The 19,597-nt window shown below is 59.0% G+C and overlaps 1 protein-coding gene across 1 annotated transcript in view; it reads left to right on the top strand.

The window, feature by feature from the left end:
- The first annotated feature begins 6,538 nt into the window (after window positions 1–6,538).
- PRRX2 (paired related homeobox 2) overlaps window positions 6,539–19,597 on the top strand; it is a 23,822-nt gene continuing 10,763 nt past the window's right edge. Inside the window, exon 1 of the mRNA XM_064676897.1 lies at window positions 6,539–6,812. Coding sequence (XP_064532967.1) covers window positions 6,569–6,812 — 244 coding nt within the window. The 5' untranslated portion in view covers window positions 6,539–6,568. The remainder of the gene's footprint in view (window positions 6,813–19,597) is intronic.

Here is a 19,597-nt window from a genome sequence, read left to right as displayed (position 1 = left end):
AGAGGGCGGGGCAGCACTGAGGGGGCGGGGCCGCGCTTGGGGACAAAAACACCCATTGGGGGCGTGGTCTCGTTGGAGGGCGTGGTCTCGCTGTGGAGGGCGTGACCATGCCCTCTGTGGGCGTGGTCTCGCTGAGGGAGGCGTGGTCTGGCGGGTGGCGGGTGGCGGGTGTGGCGCGGCCGGCAGGGGGCAGCACGCGGCCGCGCGCGGGGCGGGGGGGGCGGGAAGGGACCCCCGGGAAGAACCCCCCGGGAACCCCCGGGAACCCCCTCTGTCCCCCGGGGTGTCCCCCTTCCCGGCCGACCCTCTTCCCCCGTGTCTCCCTCCCACCAGGAGTCCTCTCCCCCGGTGTCCCCCCTCCCCGGGTGTCCCCCACTTCCCGGGTTTCCCGACCCTGGGTGTTCCCCGTCCCCCGCGTGTCCCCCCGCCAGGTGTACCTTCCCCAGGGTGTCCCCCCCCTCCACGGATGTCCCCCTTCCTCGAGTGTCCCCCTCCTGGGTGCGTCCCCCACCATGTCCCCCCTTCCCCACGGTGTCCCCCACCACGAGTGTCTCCCGTCCCCGGGTGTCGCCCCCTTCCCGGGTTTCCCCCTTTCCCGGGTCTCCTCCTCCCCCCGGGTATATCCTCCTACCCCGGCTGTCCCCATTCCCAGGGTATCCCCCATCCCCGGCTGTCCCCTGCTTGTCCTCCCTGCCCCTGGACGACCTACCCAGGACAGGCCGGGGAGGTGGCACCGAGTGGCTGCTGCCTCCGCGGGGCTCGGGGGTCTCGGGTGCTGCTGCCCACAGCGCCCGGACCCTCCCCTGCTGATCGAGCTACCGGGGGAAGAGTTATCCCGGGATTTATTGGTGTTATTATCATAATCATTATTATTATTATTATTATTATTATTATTATTCTGATGGAATCTGCAGGCGCGGGGAGCTCCGGAGAGCGGCAATAACTGAAGCCGCCTTGGGTTTCCTATTTACGTATTTATTTTATTCCGGTGGAGCGCTTCCAGATCTCGGCAGGCAGCCGTGGCCCCGGGGCAGAGGGGGCGAGGAGGCTGCGCTGGTTGGGCGTTTTTCTGACATGCTGTCACGCTCCCCCCTGTTTCCCACCCTTCCCTTCCTCACACAGAGTGGGGTGCCAGGGTGAGGGACCCCAGTGCCCGCAGCCCCCTGGCCCCAAGCCCATCGTCAGGGCAGGGCAGGGGGTCCCAAGCCCCTTGCAGAGTGGCTGCTGGCTCTGGTGCCACCAGGACTTGATGCTGTGCAGTGGCACATCGCTGGGCAGCTGGTGTGGACCCCCTCTTGCAGCCCAGCAGCCCCTGGGGGTGGGGTTTGGGGGGCTCCATCCCTGTGCTGTCCTGAGGAGGGGTGGAATAACCCCATCTGACCCTGGGCAGGGACCAGAGGGGGGGAAAGCAGTGAGGAAAGTAAGGGGGAGTGAGAATTTCTCCCTCCACATGGAGGATGTTTTATGCCAGCGTGAGGTGGCTTCAAACCAGCCCAGGTCGGGTGGGCTGGGAAGCTGAGACTTTCTATCCAGTCTGAGCATCTCCTTGCTGGCACCAGGTAGAGCAAGGAAGGGTCACCCCACTGCCACCTCTGACCCCGTCCATGAGGGATGAGAGGGAACACTGGGCTGCCCCAAAGAGCCCTGCCAGGCTGGATGTGGCCTCCTGAGCCCCACAGAGGCTTTGCTCCCACTCTGGTAACCCCATGCTTCAAATGAGGCTTTAGGGGTGCAGTGTGGGACAAAACCTGGCTCAAAACCAGCCCTGGAAGGTGACAAGCTGAGATACTCACGGGCTGAACCCCTTCTTTTGCCATCAGCACAGCGAGTCCAGGCACCCAGGAGTGCTTCCCTGGAGTATCCTGCCATGACCATTCCACAAGCCACAGCCTCCAGGGAGGTGACTCCCCATCCCCACATTTCTTGGGGGATAAAAAAAAAACCCAGGATGTCTCTGTCGGGTTTGAGTGCCCGGATAAAATAACAGCACTGGGATCTGCCCCCTTCCTCCCCATGGCCTTGGCGGGGCGGACTAGGAAGAATGCAAGTTGGCTATCCATCAGGGAGACAGAGCAACAGCCAGCCGAAGAAAGAGGGGCATTTTAGGAGGAAAGCCAGGGAAATTTGATCATTAAGAAATCCTCCTGGCTGTCTGGGGGAATTTAATTAAATTGCTGGAAAGGGCTGTAAGCACATCTGGATCCAATATGTGCAGCTTTGATTTTTTTCTTTCTTTCTTTCTTTCTTTCTTTCTTGCCTTTTTTTTTTTTTTTTAGTTCACTCTTTTCCCATCTCGCTGTTGAAGGAGGGAGGGGGGTTGGAATAAAAGGGAAATAGCAGAGCCACGGAGTATTGGTTCATCTGGGACTGGGATTCCTGGCAGGGAAAGAAAGAGAGGGAGAGAAAGAGCAAAAGAAAGAGGCAGAAACAGAGGGAATAAGAAAGCTGGGAGAAAAACCTTCACCAAGGGGCTGGCCAGGGTGTTTTATAATGCCACTGACCGCAGAGACAGCGTTCTAGGAGGGAATGGGGGGAGTTGTGAGGGCTGGAGGGGAGAGGAGGAGGAGAAGAGCCAGCCCAGGGCACACTGTGCTTTTGGGGTCTGGCAGGGATGGAGGGAGGAAGAGGAGTTGCTCAGTGGATATAGAAATACCATTCCTGCTGGGAAGAGCAGGGCTGGGCAGAGGGGGGACTCCCCCAGCAAGTGCCCCCAGCTATCCCCCCTGCACAGCCCTGGCCCCTGCCTGGCTGATGCCCTGGTCTGGGGGCAGGAGGGGATGCTCTTGTTCCCATCCTGGGCAGGACACAGGGCTGGACACGGCTCTGGTTTAAGCAGATGGGGCCAGCAGTGCCCAGAAAGGGACCAAACCCCCGGCACCCACCCTAAGAGCCCACTGGGTCCTGGCTGGGCACTGCCAAGCCCTACCATCTCCCAAGCTCTCCTCCTTACTACCTCCTTACTCTGATCATCCTCCTTACAGTGGAGCAGAGGTGCATCTCCATAGTTAGAGAAACCTTCCCACCCGTGGGAGACGTGGGCATCTCAGCCCAGTTCCTCTGCACGGTAACATCCACAGGGCAAGATTTTGGGAGTGTTAGGAATGAGCACCTGGGTGCCACAGAAAGCAGCAACAGCCCAGGCAGCGCTCCGAGGATGCTGCACTGTCCCATCTCAGCCACCACAGCAGTTTTGGGGTGAGGAGGAGGGCTGGGGCTGGCACAGCACATCCAGATGTTGAGCACTGTGGGAGCACAAGGTGTTATCACATCAGGAGACAAATATCAGGAAACCCCTAGGAGAACACAGAGTGAGAGTACCAAAAAATATAAATATCATGTTTTGGGGCTGCAAACTGCAAACCTGTCAGACTCTGTCCACATCCTCACCCCGGGGAGCCCAGCACAGCCCTGCCAATTTGGTGCCACTTTAGTCCATCGACAGCTCTGGCTCAGCAAAGCCGGACTCAAGGCACACACCCCGCTCAGCAAAACCCAGGTGCTCAGTGTCAGGTAAAGCAAACCCTACTCAGCTTTGTCTCCAAACCACCCACACTTCACCCTAAGCTTGGCCAGGAGTCACCTTGGCAGCTCCAAGGTCCAGTTTTAGTCACTTAAACCACAATTTTTTCCAAAAAAAAAACCCCAGAAGTGAAAAGAGCTTGCACAAGAGGGTTGGGAAATACCAGGAGTGTGGGTTTCAAGCAACCAGGTCTTGCTTCTGATGCCTCGTGTGGATGGTGGCGTTAAAAAAAATGATGCTGGGAAAAAAAAAAAAAGGGCAAATCCTACAGCTAAAAAGGAAATTGCATTAATACAGATTGTTTTATTTAAAAAAAGCAAACCCTGACCTCTACTTCAAAAAAGTCATTAGACATTCTCCTTCTGAAAGGCCGACAGGGGATATTACTGAAAGGCCAGTTAATTTCTCAATGACTTACTGTTCTTGCTCTGCTCATGGAAATGTGTAAAGAGTTGGAGGGTAATTTAAGGCACCCTGCAGAAAGGTGTGTAAATCTTTGCATGTCTAAAGAAACTTTACCAGACTGCTAGGATTGGGAAAAAAAAAAAAAAAGAAAAAGAAAATGCTTGCCCTCTTCTTCTTTCTTTTTTTTTTTAACTTTTTTTTTTTTTTCTACTTTCCTTTGGAACTCTGATCCCCTTTGATCATAAAAAAGGTCATATTTCAACCAAAAAAATATCAGCAATCACAGGGCCCGAGGAAGTGCGAACCCAAGGGGGTTTCACCAACGATTATTCCCTCCATTTAATTATTTAATGCCGCGGACTGAGGGAAAGCCGTCTCCCCTGGAAAAGCCAGACAGTTCAAGAGCAAGGTCTGGCCCTGAACAAGGAGGAGGAAGAGGGTTATAAATGGGGCTGGGGCTGCTCCATCCCCCCTCCTGCCCTTGCCCCTTCATGGGCCAAGACCAGCTGCCCCACAACCCTCCCCAAAATAATCACAGCAAGATGTTCCCAGCCTCTGAGGCCAAGGGGAAATGCTGGGGGAAGGATGGGAGTCCTCACTGCCCCAGCCCTCCTACCAGTCCTCACTGGCTGGTGCCCATTGCTGATGGGTCACTGTCCTCCGAGGGGGTGTTTCCATCTCCCAGGTTGATCCTGGAGCAGTTTTTCCTGGACATGGTGTCATCTCCATCCTGGGAAAGGTCTGCCCCTGCTGCCAGAGTGGAAAAAAGCAGGATCAAGCAGGTATCTGGATGAGGAAGGGTGGCACGAGGCTGGGCTGGGTCCCCTAGGGCCCAGTGGTCCCAGGGGTGATGCAGGAATCTCCCCCTCTGAGAGCATGAAGCAGCCAGGAGGGCTGATGGCAAAGTATTCAATCTGTCTTCTAAAACACACACTGAGGGCATAACCAGCATTGTCCTGGCACTGTGTGACACGGGTCCAATCCAGCTGGGTGCTGGGCAGAGGTAAAACACCCACCCAGGGGAGCATCCCCCAGGGAAGCGGGAGCAGAAGCAGCATCACAAGATCACAGAATCACAGAATATGCTGAGTTGGAAGGGACCCACAAGGATCATCCAGTCCAACCCTTAGCCCTGCACAGGACCATCCCCAAGGATCACACCCTGTGCTTGAGAGTATCATCTGAGAGCTCCTTGAGCTCTGTCGGGATTTACACAGCCAAGGGGACAGAACCAGACACCAGAGCTGACTCCTGAAGTGCCCCTCGGGCCAACAAATTGGACTGATAGAACCAACAAATGGACCCAAAAAAGAAAAAGGAGGGGGGAAGGGAGGTTGGGCTGGCTTGTTTGCACACTGGAGGAGCCCCCTGCAGAGTCGGAGAGAGCCAAAATCTGCCTTCAGCTACACCCCTTCCAGGCTGGAGAGCTCTGGGAAGCTGCTTCTCTGTCAGGAAGATCAGATTTGGCAGCACTGGCTGGCTTAAAAATCTGCACGCCTCCGACTTGAAGGGGAAGAGAGCGCAAGAAAAGCTTTCGACAAATGTTAAAATAACTCAGCCAGGGGTTTGCCTCCCTCGGTCGCGCTGGAGCGGGGATGTTTATGAGCTCAGAGCTGGGAGATTTCGCGTGGAACCCTGCGTGTGCACAGCCCCGTCCATATGTGCCGGCAGCGGCGGGCAGGAGAGCGGCTGGAATCGAGGGGAAGGAATAATAACTGTTAACCTCTTCGATTTCTGCTCATCGCCCCGAGCCCAGCCCTCTCCGGACACCAGCAACCAGCCCCACGCTCTGCCCTCCTCCCTCCCTCCCACCGCCTCCTCCCTGCATATCTCTGTGTGTATATGTATAAATATATATAATTTTAAAGAGGAAAAACTCCTTTTTCCCGGTGGCTGGTTTTCATTAGGGAGGTTTCTTTCTAACCCCAAGGGAAGCAGCCTATGAGTTTTTAACTGTGGTGCAGGACGTAATTATCTCATTAAGGCGAGAGAGCCAGGCTTTTCCCAGGAGAGGTGACCTTGCTCCGGGGTTGATGGGGACCGGAGGAGGGGGGGGGGGTTGGAGGTGGAGGGGGGCCGTGTCCCCCGCTAACCTGCGGGTCACCTCTCCCTCCAGCCCCTCTCCCAACCCACCCCATCCCTCCCCACGGAGCGCAGCCACTTACACTTGTTGATAGAAGCACTTAAAACAGGGTGAGGGGGGGTGAGTGATGTGGTTGGGGTAAGGGGGGGGGGAGAAGCGGGTCTCCCTCCCTCTCTGCCCCCCCCTTTCCGCGGCTTGGCTGCCGGCGGGGCTCGGCCCCTGGCAGGGGGGCAGGTCGCGGAGCTGGGGGGGGCGAGGGGCCGCCCCGCTCGGCTCTGAGCAGGGGCGTTTGTTTGAACAGCTCCAGAGCAAAGAGCAGGGGAAGAAAGTTTGGGCTGGGAGCGTGGTTTTTTCCCCAGACGTCAGCACAAGGCGGAACAGGGGCTGGGGAGGGAGCCGGACTCACAGGGCAGCCGTGATTTTTTTTCTCCCCCCTATTTAAAAAAAAAAAAATTATTATAATTTTTTCTCTTTTTTTGGGGGGGGTGGGTGGGGAAGGGGAAGGGGGCCGGGGAGCGGCCCGGCATCTCGGGGTGGGCTGCGGGCTGGGGGTGGGAGCCATGGACTCGGCGCCAGCCTTCGCCATGGACAAGCCGTTCGCCCCCGGCGCCGTGCGCGGCCCGGAGCCGCCCGAAAACCCTCAGAGCCGGAAAAACTTCAGCGTGAGCCACCTCCTCGACCTGGAGGAGGTGGCGGCCGGTATGAACGGGACCCCCGCGGCCGGTCCCCCGCCCGCCGGTGGCGGCAAGGCCATCCCGGAGCCGTCGGGAGGCAGCAGCGGCAGCGAGGCAGCGCCCCAGGACGGTGAGTCCCCGCCGCCCCGGGATGGGCTCCCCAGGGCTGGGGCAGCTTTGGGGATGGGGTGTCCCCGCCGTGTCCCTCCTGCCGCGGGCCGGGCATGGCGGACAAAGGGGGGGTCGGTGTCTCTCGGTGTCTCCCCGCAGCGGGGTTTGGGGTGAATCGGGGAGCGGGTAGAGGAGGTAGAGGAGAGGGGTGACTCCCGTCGGGGCGAACTGCGGGGGTGCCCACACCCCGACGGCTGGGACAGAGAGACCCCGCACCGGGGGACAGGGACCCCGCACGGGGAGAGAGGGACACTGCGTCGGGGTACAGGGAGCCCGCACCGGGGGAGAGGGACACAGCACCGGGGTCAGGGACCCCGCACCGTGTGAAAGAGACCCCGCACCGGGCCAGGGGGCACGGGGACCCCGCACCGGCCGCCGCGCCGGGTATTGGACGTTCCCGGGAAGTCGGTGCGTCCCTGGGCGGCCTGCGGGGTCCCCCTTGCCCCCAGAGCACCCCACCTCGGTTTCCGGGCTCGGGGAGCGGGGGCGGCCCGGCGGGGCCGTGGGGACCGGGACGCAGCGGGTCCCATCCCGGCGGCCGCCGCTGCGCGTCCCCGGGCCGGCGGCACCGGCAGCACCGGGCCAGGGGGACAGAGCCGGGGCTCGGAGAGGAGACGGGGATCGACCCGGGACGCGGCTTCGTGGCGCTGGGTCCAGTCCGGGAGTTTGACGTTTCTAACGGGACAATCTCGCCCGCGACCCTCCGCGCCGCTCCGCCGGCCCCGCGCATCCCCGCTCCGCTTTTGGGGCGGGGGCGAGGAGGGTTCGCCCCGTCCTTGGGGCAAAGCCCCGGTCCAGGGGCAGCCGACAAGCCGCCAGAGCCCCCCCGCCGGAGGCGGGTGTCACCTCGGGGCACAGAGGTGACGGAGGGGAGGCAGAGCGTGGAGTGGGAGTGCAGCCCCACCATCCCCCAGGGCCTGTGCCAGCAGCCCACCACGAGGGCACCCAGGGGTGGCATCCCCAAAACCTGCCTCCTGGCTGAGCTGTGGTACCCTGAGCTCGTTTTCTGCAGCCCCCAGAGCACAGCCTCGAGGTGCTGATGGCCCTGCCGAGGGCATGCCCCGTGCCTGGCCAGGGTGCACAGCTCACCTGGGAAGCTGTGCCCGTGAAGGGGGCTCAGCCCACCCCAGAGGCTGCCCGGACCTGTGGGTGAGGGAGGGTTCCCAGTGGGGAACCTCCCCCTGGGTGCTCCCTCTGTCCCCTCCCGGGGCTCCTCCACTGCAGGCAGGTTTGAAGCATCTTCCTCCCACCCACATCTCATTCCCTGCCCAACCTCTTTCCTTCATGGAGCAGCCCCACTGAGCCCCCAGCCTGCCTGTGCCCGGGATGCTGAGGGCTGGGTGAGGCTGGGCGCTGTTTCTGGGATGGTATCTGGTATTTTCAGCGTTATTTTCCATCCTCCCTCCCTTTCCCTTGGGTTCTGTTTGTACTTCTCACATTGCCTGTGGGACTGTTGGGGTGGTTTTCACCCGGTGATAGGGCTGTACGTGGGACAGTATTCCTTGTGGGATCAGTGCAGCTTTGGGAAACCCAGCCCAGCCCGCAGCACTTGGTTGGTCTCACAGGGCTGTTTGCAAAACAGCAGAGTAACTACTGCCCTACTGAGGTCCTAAGGCACCCAAAGAGCTCAGTGGGGACTGAGTCTGATGCAAAAACCAGAGAGAGAGGCAAGGGGCCTGCCTGAGTCACTACAAGCCCATATCTCAACCAAAAAGCCCACTGTTCCTGGGGCAGAGGCCCAGGGGGTTTGGCGCCTGCAGATCCCAGCACTGCTGGCCCATGTGAGATATTTCCCATTAGCACCTGTTAGGGTGAGTTTGCAGGGATGAGGAAAACATCAGCATCTGGGATGCTCTGACAGGCTGTCCAGGAGCAGAAGCATTTCTTCCCTTGGTCCTACCTGGAGAGAAGAACACCTAAGAGCAGTGGGCAAGAGGAGAATGAGAAGGCAGAAACAAAAACTTGCACGCATGCAAACATCGACCTTTGAGACCCGTTACCTGCGGCCACTGCCTTAACTGGGATGCAATTTCCTAAATTGAGATGGGTAGACTCAAAATCCCAGACACAAAATCTGAGGCAACTGTCCTGCCTTTGTGAGCGTCAGCCTTTTGCTACACATCTGCGATGCTTTCGGCATCGGCGCGATGACAGCAGAGGAACTTTTACTGGTAACGTTGTCTTTTATTGGCATCCTGAAGTAAAACACACTCTCAGCATTTTCTCTCGTCTTCTTCTTCACCATCTTGGGGTTTTTTTTCTGCCAGATGCAAGTTTGGAGCCCCAAAGGTCGGTGGCAGTGGGTTTATATGAACACAAGTGGACACAGTACCCCAGTGTGTCTCTGCAGGACGTGGCTCTGTGCTCCATCTGGGAACCTGTTAGGGAGCAAGAGCAGCCCTGAACCTGCTGTGAAGCTGCTGGTACCCCTGTGAAGGGCAGGGCTTGCTGCAGGCCAGGGGGTGTGTTGGCAGTGCTGGCACAGGGATGCTTTAGGCAGCCCCAGGCTGTGCTCAGCAGGTTGCAACCTTGACAGAACTCCCTCCCCTTCCCCAGGGAAGCAGCAGCAGGGGGTTTCTGTTCCAGAGGCTGGCAGAGATGGAGAAATTCGGGGCAGGGTTTTATTCTTTGCAGAAGGGGATTCAACTCCCTCCTGCTCTCATTCATTACCTCTGTCCCACACACCTTCTCACTGGAGAGGGTGGCTGGGGGCAGTCCCATGTCTGGGGCCCTCAGCACACCTCTCCTCCAGGAGCAGCCCTTCCACCGTCCCTTTGCAGGGCTAGCACATCCCTTCCTGCTGGCACCAAGAACCAGAGCCATCCCCACCTCCTTCTCCAGCCAACGACTGCTCAGCCCCTGCCTTGGCCCCAGCCCCAAACTGGCCCTGAGGGCACCCAGTGCGTCCTCCTGAGAAGAAAAGCATAAATATCTGTGCAACACGTTGCTCTCATGACACCGAAAAAATCAGAAATCCCACAAGCCAGGCAAGAGCAAGGAAGAGTCAACAGGGTGGTGAGAGCTTGTCCCCGTCCTCATCTTCATCTTCATCCTCCCCTGGAGCGGTGCAACAGCCTCCCATCGAAAACCTTCGGCACAGCTTCTGAGGTCTTGAAAGCTTGTTCACCTCCTTTCATTAGACTAACAAATAATGTGTAACGCGAAACATCTGTTAACAACAGCCCTTAATGTTCTCAAGATGATAAAGCAGGAGGGTAATTTTAGCCAGCAAGCCTTGACTGATGGCTTTTCAAACAATGAACTTACTTTTGGTGCCGCCTGGGGATGGGAGAGGGAGTCGGGCGCTGGCTCCGGCAGCCGCTCGGGGCTGAAAACTCAGAAAGAGCCACTTTTGTCACAGCCAAGCTTAGAAGAAGGACTGTGGCCCCTCTGAGGGGATCCTTCAGCATGGGGCAGGCATGTGTTGCCCATTTGGCTGCAGCCGCTGGGACCAGGCAGTGGGATGGGGAGATGTGGTGGTTCCTGGGTATCCCATTTGTGAACAGCTCCTGCAGCCCCTTGCTCATCCCCAGGGTGGCTGCAACTCTGTGACCCACCCTGGGGCTGTGTGGATGCTGAGCTGAGCAGTGATGAAGTGAGAGGAGAGAAGAGGCTCCACCCGAGGGGGCAGAGGGGATTAAGATGTTGTCACAGCAAATTGGCTTTAATTATGTAAACCAGGGCAGCTGAAAAGGGAGAAGCGAGGCAGGGAGGGACAGGGACCTGATATCACTGGAAAAGGGACTTGCTCTTGGGATCAAGCAGTGGCTGACTGCCCCAGATAGCCCCAAGCTGCTCCCAGGGCTCAGGCACCTTCCTCAAGGCAGAGCCATCCCAGCTGATGTGTCCATGGTGTCCCAGTCCAGGAGCCATGCTGGCCCTGGCTCACAGGGCACAGCTTGGTTCTGCTTCTCTTCCTAAGTGCCACTTGTCCCCACTGGATGTGGGGCACAGCTCAGTGACACCTTGGCTGCTCTGGCTGCCCTGTAACACCATGGCTGGGATGTGTCCCTGGGGATCTGCTTTCCCCGGGACCTCTGCTTTGCTGCAATCAAACCCAGCATCATTAACTCCTGGCTGATGCCCTGTGCCTGGCTCAGGAAAACAGAGCCCTGGGCCCTGGGCCAGTGACATTGGGCCGTGGGGAGCCAGTTGGGGCTCCCCTACCCTGTAACACCTCTCTCTCCAGCACCCATCTGCCTTCCACAGCCCCAAAACTGCTGGAAATCCTGCAAACCTCTGTGCTGGGAAGCTTTCCATGGTTTCTGGATGACTGGTCAGGGACAGACAGGGGTGTAGAGACCCCGACTCAGCCTCTGTGGCAGGGGAAGAGGCTTTGAGAAGTATCTGATAGATGTGGCTGCAGCTCTCCAAGGAAAGGTTCTCATGCTTTTGTGCCCAGAAGGAGGGGCACCCCTGCTGCTTGGGGTGGCAGCACGACCTGCTCACCCTGGCCTGTGGGATGAGGTTGGGATGCACTGGAGTGGGACACATCCTGCTGGTGGGCAGCAAGGCTGGGGTGCAGTGTTTACAGCACCCATCATCCCTCACTGCTCCCCAAAACAGCACCAGCTGAGGGTGCCTGGCTGCCCTCCCAGGCTGGCAGACCTCCTGCAGGGCCTCAATGGGGACAGTCCCTGTGTGGCAGAGCTGGGAATGGTGGCATCCAGAGCAGAGGGGGAGGTGAGCCATCTCAGATTTGTAAGGCCAGTGCAGTTGGGATGGGTGACACTGGGACAGGAGCCATCCTTGCATGGACGTGGCTCTCAGTGACCAGACCATCACCTTCCTGTCCCCAGCACCTGCTTGGGGACATTTCCCTGTCTGGAGGGCTCTGAGAGCTGCAGACCCCAAGACAAGGGATTTTTCTCCATGCAAGGATGGTGCCCGTGGAGCTGCTGGAGCAGGATTGTCCCCAGGGGAGAGGACAGCACTTGCCAAGTGCCCAGTGCTGGCAGGTCCCCAGTATAGCATCAGTCAGTGTGTCTTGATCCAATTAATCCACGTGGGAGCTTCCTGCCCCAGCCCACCACATTTGTCTGTGCTTAGTGCAAGGCTGGTGACAGGAGAGGGATGGATGGTGGATGGATGGGGAGCCTGACAGGTCCCAGCTCACCCAGAAGGTTTCCAGCCACTCACAGGGAGCCCAGCATATCCCAGTCAGGAAAAAAGGGGGCTATGGGAAAGGACCCACCCTGTACCCCTCCCTAATGGGGGACACCCCCTCACCATGGCTCTCATCCTGTGTCACTGCCATGGGACCCGCTGTCCTGCACATGGTCCCCCTGTCCCATGGATGAGGGGAAACTGGTTCCCCAGGTCTTGTCTATCCAAAACCCTCAGTGGGCTGGGAGTGATGCTTTCCTGTGGCACAGGCTGGATAAGAGGCTGAGTTGGGTCAAAGCCCTGGCAAAACCAGCCAGAGCAGCACCAACCACTACCAGGTGCAGGCAGGGATGGATGAGGGTCATGTCTGGGAGAGCCCAGGTCTCGTGGAGCTTCTGGCATGGGGTTTACCTTGGTACCACTGCTCTGTGCTTCCCTGTGCCCTCCAGCCTTGAAGGGTGACACACACTCACCATCCTGCTCCTCCCACAGTGACACCCTCTCACCATCCGGCTCCTCCCATGGTGACACGGAGAATGCTCTGTGCCCTGGGGCGCTGTCAGGCTCCTACTGACTGGTGACACCAGGGCTCCAATTTGGGGGCAGTTTGGCCCCAGAGGGGTTGAACACGCCCACCTGGGCTCCAGGCTCCCCCTGCCCCAGCTTGGGGGGGGCTCTGGGTCGGAACGGGGGCCCCAGGAAGGCGCTCTGCCCACGCTGAGCCCTCCCCAGGGGCACGGGGAAATACATACCGGCACGTTTCTGCAGCGCCTGCAGGGCTCAGCGGGGTCCCCACACATGCTCACATCTGTGCTGGGGGAGCTGCTGCCAGAGGGTGAAGAGAAAAAAAAAGGCAAAACCAGGGCCTGGGGAGATGGGTCCCCTCTTGCTGGGGGAGCCCAAGAGGCAGAGCAGCCTTGGCTCGGCCAGGAGGGCAGGAAAATCAATTTTCTCCCTGACTTCTCCTTGCTGGGATTTTTCTCCCCTCAGCACCCCCGGTGAGCTGGGTTTTGGCAGGCATTGCTGTGGCAGATGCTCCTTTCCAAGCTCCTTTCCAGCAGGGGAAGGGCACAGGAACACAGGGAAAGTCACTGCACGACAGGGCCTGGAGGGGACGGTGGGGGGGTCCTGTGTGTGGTGGGGACACGGGGCTTTGCCCCACTCCCTTGGGAGCCCTGGCAGCAGCTACTGATGTGCTTTGATCCCCAGCAGCTCAGATGCCCTGTGGCACAGCCATGCCCAGCCCAGGAGGGTGCTGGGGTGTGGGGACACCTTCCCTGTCCCCCCTGGGCTTACTCGACCAGGAACAGCTCAGTGCAAGACTATTTCCCCTCTCCTTTTGGGCTGTTATTTCAGGGAATGGGGCTGATTCACAGGAAAAATATGAAATTTCAACTCTGCACAGCCAAGATGGGCGAATTTCAACGAATCAGCATTTTAAGAGAGCCTGGGTGTGTGTCTGTAGCTGGGAGGCTGATGAAATGATTTGGGGCTTTGAGGCTGCCTAGTTAGAAACCCTCCTCTCTCCCAGGGTGTGGGGCTGATCACCCCTTCTCCCAGGCCACGGGGAATTATTCCCCTAGAGCTCTAAAATCAGGGAGCTGAAGGGATGAGGTTTGAAGCAGGATGGGACCCAGGTGCTTTGGCACTGGCAGAGGCTTGGTGTCCCCAGGATGGCACCTCATCCCCTCCATGCAATGTGAGCAGCAGCTGGAAGGAATTATCCTTCCAGGATGGGATCCCTGAGCCACGGAGCAGGCTGAGAGCATCCTTTAAAATGCCAGGGCAGTGGGTTATGGCTGGGCTGAGCTGGGACTGGGCAAGGATTTAGATCAGGGTTAATGCAGATCAGGTTTTTCCTGGGAAGTACGGTGGGCAGAGGCAGCCATCCCCTGCCTGGTCACCCTAGCCGGGACAGGGAGGATGGGAAAGGCAAACCCTGTCAGGGAGGAAGGACTGATTTTTAGGGTTTCAAGGCTTTTTTTCCAGTGCCTGTTAGCAAGCACTGCTCTGGTACTGCAGAACCAGGTCGTTTTTCACTGAGCAACCCTAATTTTCCGAGAATTAAAAGAAAAAAAATCCCACCCTCGCCCTTGAGGCATTCCCAGTGTTTGCATTTGCCCGAGGGACACATGACCGCGGGCGATGTTTTCCAGCCTTCCCACGGCGTGACGAAATGCCCTGTCCATGCTGAGCATCCCTCACCAGACGCTTCCCTGCCCTGTGCTTCCCCTGGGAAAACCGGCCCCAGCGCTGGGACCTGCTGGGGACATCGGGGAGACAAATGGGGTCCCCTCGGCCACCCCCTCCCCTGCAGCCCCATCCGTGCCGGGCTGCAAACGGCAGCTCGGAGGGCGGCGGGTGTTAATTGAGCAGGAGATATAATGAGGCTGCGGTGCTGCTCCTTCGCGCGGGATTGGGGGGAAAACAGCCCTTGGGATCGCGGGCGGGGCTGGGGGTGCAGCTCAGTTCCCGGGGGGGATGCTGGGCGGGCTGGGAACCTTCAGAGAGCGGCAGCTCCAGCCGCCGGCCCCCTCCCCTTCCCTCCTCATCCCCCTTTGAGTGCATATAATAAAGCAGCTTTTCAGCTGCGGCTGCAGTGATAGATCAGGAAGAATTGTATGAGTCTATTAAAGTCTGTGTGTCTCTGAATGGAGACTGTGGCTAAGCCAGGCGCCAGGCTCGCGCATTGAACCAGATGTGGAGAGGCGCCATCCTTTCCAGCCACTGAATCCGAGAGGCTGCAGGCTTCACACGCAAGGAAACTGGAGTGCACATGGCAGGGGAGCCGGGGGAGCGGCGGGGAGCACATGGCAGCGGGGTGCTGGGGAGGGGGCACAGCCCAGCACTCCCAGCCGGCACGGGAGCTGAGCCGGGGGCTGCGGGGAGGAGCCCAGGGACAGAGCTGGGACTGAGGGGTGCAGCTGGTCAAGCCACCCCAGGCTCTGTGGATTGCACCCCGAGTTGTGCAGGGCATCAGGGGAGTGGCTGTGTTGTGTCTTGAGCTGTACAGGGCATTGCAGAGTGTATTTGGGGAGGTGGCGCGTTGCACCCTGAGCTGCACAGGGCATGGCAGTGTGTGTATGAAGGGGGCTGCTCTGCACCCCAAGATGTACAGGGGGTCAGCATTGTACCACAGGTCATGCAGGGCATTGCTCGGGTAGGGTGAGGATTGCATTGCACCCCAGGGACGTACGATGTGTGTGTGTGTGTGTGAGTTACATTGCACCCCAGGTCGTACAGGGACATACGAGATGTGTGTGGGGGGGAATTATATTGCACCCCAGGTTGGAAAGGGCAATGTAATGTGTGTATGGGGGGGCTGGCATTGCACCCCAAGCTGTGCAGGGCATTGCAGGTGGAGGGAGTGTTACACTGAGCCATTCAGGGGAGTTATGCAGTACCCCAGGTCATGGAGGGTGGGGGGGATTGTGTTGCACCCCAAGCTGCACAGGACACTGCCAGAGCTGGGGTGGGGGTGTCAGGGTGTTGCAGGGGCTGGGTGGGTCACATAGCTGCAGGGCTGAGCTGGGGGTAGCAGTGGCAGTGATGCTGCAGGGAGCACACAGGGGACCCCACACACAGCCCTGGGGAGCAAAGAGCCCGGTCCAGCAGCAGCAGAGCTGAGGAGGGCACGGGATGGGTCACAGGCAGGGGCATCTCCTGTCTCCAAACCCACTGGCAGGCAGAAAAGACAAGGATGCCAACCTGCTGGGGACAGCTGTGGCTGGCAGCTCAGGGTGCTGGTCACCCCCTGAGCTGGGATCCCATGTCCCCAGCAAAGGTGTGAAGCAGAATCCATCCATGGGGTGCTGTGGAGGGGACATGAGTGATGTGGGGACAAACACTACGTGGTGCTGCTCGGGGCTGTGCTGGGCTGGGCTCGGGCTGGGGCAGCTGCCACGCTCCCTCCTCACCAATTTCACTTTCTCAGCTGGGCCGGCCACATGGCTGTAATTTGGGGGTTGTAAATACCTCAGGGGAATTTTTAAATTAAAAAAATAACTGTTTTCATTTAAATTAAAAGACACTGAAGCATTTCTATTAGTATTAGGGGTTTATAAAACTTAAAACAAATGTCGAAACTAAACTACCAGGCACCGTCCACTTCGCGAAGCCCTTTGTGTGTTCGACATGACCTGATTACCCATCACGGGTTAAGTTTGGATGGAGTTTGTATGAGAGTGCTGGGATGCCCAGTGTGGCAAGATGGTGCTTGGTCTCCCTGGGGACCAAGAGGGGATGAAGGCTCGGAGTGATGAGGGTGAGGGTCTCAGCTCTGCTGGGCTTTGGTCAGGAGGACCCTGATGCAGATGTCTTCATCCTGACATCTCCAAGGTGTCCCCTGGTGTCCTCCCCGTTGCTGGCACCTGCCCCCAGCAACCTGCCTGCCATCCTGTCCCCTCTGTCCCCACTGTTCCTGCCATCCCCACCATCCCCACCATGCACGGTTCTGCTCTAACCTGGAAACAGTTAACCGGGCTGGGTTAAAAAAAAAAAAAAAAAAAGATACGAGCCACTTATTAAAATGAATGTTTTACAATAAATTTGGCGAGAGGCCACCGACCTCAAATGAAAACCAGACTGGAGGACAGCGATGCTGCTCGCTGGCAAAGGTTTCCAGGACGTCTGTGCGTGCAGGCGCCCACGAGGGTCCTCCTTGGAGTGGTGGTGAGATGGGGTCCTGGCCGGGGGCTCCCACCCACCCCACACCCTGGCCAGACATGCTGGTGTCCACGGCCACAGCACTCTGGTGGTGGCTGTGCGATGGGCTCTCAGCAGGTGCTGGTGCTCACTGGTCAAATGGGTGCTCAGTGGCGTGTTGGGTGTGAAAAACACCCTTTTGGCCTCAGAAAAGAGGGGGGAGTTGGGTCAGTGGCAGTGGGCAGCAGGAGGGGGCACTGGGGATTTTCATCATTCCCCCTGTCCCTCCCTATCTCCTTCCCCTCCTTGGCAATGACCCCGATGCAATGGGGTCTGTGCTTTAACTCGGTGGGCTGGTGTTGAGTTTCCGTGCCAGATGCCATTGGGTCTGGCTTGCTTGGGCTTTTGCCTATTAAATTTCAAAAAATCACCTTTTTTGGGGGGCTGAGGAGGAGAGGAAGGCTGGGATCACCATGCCAGGGGTCCCTGGCTGGGAGCCAGCCCTCTACACAACGTTCCTGCTATGCAGCCCTGGCTGATTAGTTTTATTTTTCAACCACTGAGCAGAAGTCCCAGCGAGCTCTCAACACCACGATGGCCCGAGGCACCCGCCATCCCATCCCCTCCCCACCCCGAGGGAAACCCACTTTGCAGTTAAAATCGAGGTTTTGGTGGAGCTTTGCAAGCGCAGGCGGGTGCTGCTCCCGCCGGAGTCTCATTAGTGTTAATTAATTACATGTGCCTGTGCCCTGCTGGCAAACTGTGTAACCTGTTGTGTCAGGCGGCCACATGTAAGAGATGCTGGCACCTCCACAGCTGCCTCATGGATGCACCAAAGGGTGCCTAAAAGGTCTGCAGGATGGGGAAGGAAACAGCATCTGCTGTGCTCGGCCCTGATGTAGCACAGTGGGGTCTGTCCTGGCATCGTCCATCCTGGCATCATCCATCCCAGCATCTCGATGGCTGTGGAGAGCCACCCAGGCTATTCCCTCTGCCCTGACCCCTTGTTGCAGTGTCTGTGGCTGCCCCAGACCCCACTGTTTTGGCTGTGGGGTCGAGGCTGGCCATTTCCCTGCACTGCAGAGGCCCGTTCACACATCTGTGAGCCATCACGGTGCTGCCACTCACCAGGCTTGGCTATTTTAACACAGGGCATGGCCAGAGCTGAGAAAGCATGGACACTGCATCCCCAGGGGGTACCTAGGGGCTGTGTCCCCGGGAGCATCCCTGGGTGCTGCAGCAGTGCGAGGTGCAGGACAGCCCAAGCACTGGTCTCATCCCGCTCTGAGAAGGTCTCCTGGCCGTAGGATGAAAGCAAGCCCCATGGAGAATGTCTCCTCGCCGGGGAGGCTCCTGGCTGGTGCTGGCTGGGGCAGAGCCAGCGCCTTTTGTTGGTCCCTGGGCCTCCTCTGCGGGGGCTGGCAGATTCGCAGGAGAACAAAATTAAAATTCCTGCTCCCCCGTCGGTCGGTGCTTGGCTCAGACCGGCACGACAAACCCACCACCATGTCTCTTCCCGAGGCTCTTGGCTGTGCTGTGAGGGCTTCAGCTCCTACCACCCCCAGCCCTGCGTCCACCTCGGGAGCCCTTTGGTCTGACACGGCCTCTTGGAGCATCCCTGGGAAAGCTGGGAGCTGTGGCACAACAGCATCCCCCATCCCCGTATCCGTCCTGTTTCCTCTCTCCCTCTTTGGCGTTTGCAGGGGATATCCCAGACTGACACCATCGCAGATGAGTCTTTGGAGGCTCTGTGTGACCCCAGCCCCTTACAGGCAAACGGGGTGAACCCCAGAGGGGAGTGAACCCCCTTGAGCTGTGCACGTTCCCCTGCCATGAGCAGGGAAGATTCTAGACCCTGCCAGGCCCTGGCAGCTCAAAGCCACCAGTGTGCCCAGCAGTGACACAGTGCCACCGTCCCCAGCAAACCCACACACGTGATGGACTTTCCCAGGAGGCTTTTGTCCTTACCCTGCCATTTCTTGAGGGGCAAACCAGGGTACTCATTGGGGAGGAGCACCCCAGCTATTCCCCCAATTCAGCTCCTCCGTGGCTCCATCCCCATGGAGCACTGACACAATGGAGGCAATGGCAGTGCTGGAGCCGGGACAGCCCATTGTGTGGGGCTGCAGCCGCAGCCTCCTCCGAGCACACGGGATGCTCCTGGCAGCTCCCGAAATCCCCGCGCCAGGCTGGGGTCACCCGCCGCACAGGCACGGCCCTGGGAGGGAACATTTCGCTCGCAGACCACCGAGCCCAAGGGATGTGCTCGGCATTCCCGGTCCCAGGCTGGATGCCCTGGGCCGGTGCCACCCGTCGGTGGGCGCAGCCAGGCAGTCTGAGCCCTGCGGCCCCTCACAATGGCCCCGGCTCCGGCTCCCGGGGTGCGCGGGAGTCAGGCGGCTGGGAAAGCACAGCGAGGGGCTGCGCCCGCCCCGCGCCGGGCGCCAGCGCTGTCGCAGGCTCTGAAGGCTGTTCCTGGAGCGGTTGTGTCAGGGGCTGCTCGTGGTGCCAGGCTCTGTGGTCTGGATCCCGGCGCGGGGTCGGGATCGGGGGCCAGGGTGCTGGGGAACATCCTGGAGCTGTGAGCCTGGGGGCAAGGTCTGTCCGTGTCACCTTCTCCAAAGGTCTGTCCGTGGGTGGTTCCCACCCCAGGAAAAAGGCAGGTGATGGTGCTTTCTCCTCCAGACCCCTGGGACAGTGGGAGGGAATTTCTTGTGCTGCTCAGCCTTCTCCCACCAGAGCTTTGTGGCCAAAGATGTTCCCCAGCCCCTTCCTGAGCCTTGACAGCATCCCACCAACCCTGCCTCCTCCTTCGGGGAATGTGGCTGCAATTAATTCATTAAATGCTTCCGCTGACGCAGGAGCTGGCCGTGCCAGAACACCGTTCCTGGGGCCTGTGCTTGGCTGGGCGAGCACTGTGCTGGGCTGTGCAGGAGCCTCTAGTCAGGGCAGGAGCCTCTGGCATGGTGAGAAGAGCTGGGAAATGTTCCTGGA

Source organism: Pseudopipra pipra, chromosome 20, assembly GCF_036250125.1.
Source record: "Pseudopipra pipra isolate bDixPip1 chromosome 20, bDixPip1.hap1, whole genome shotgun sequence".
Taxonomy (NCBI): Eukaryota; Metazoa; Chordata; class Aves; order Passeriformes; family Pipridae; genus Pseudopipra; species Pseudopipra pipra.
The sequence above is the reverse complement of the archived record's forward strand: the minus strand, read 5'-3'. Positions and strand labels throughout refer to the sequence as shown.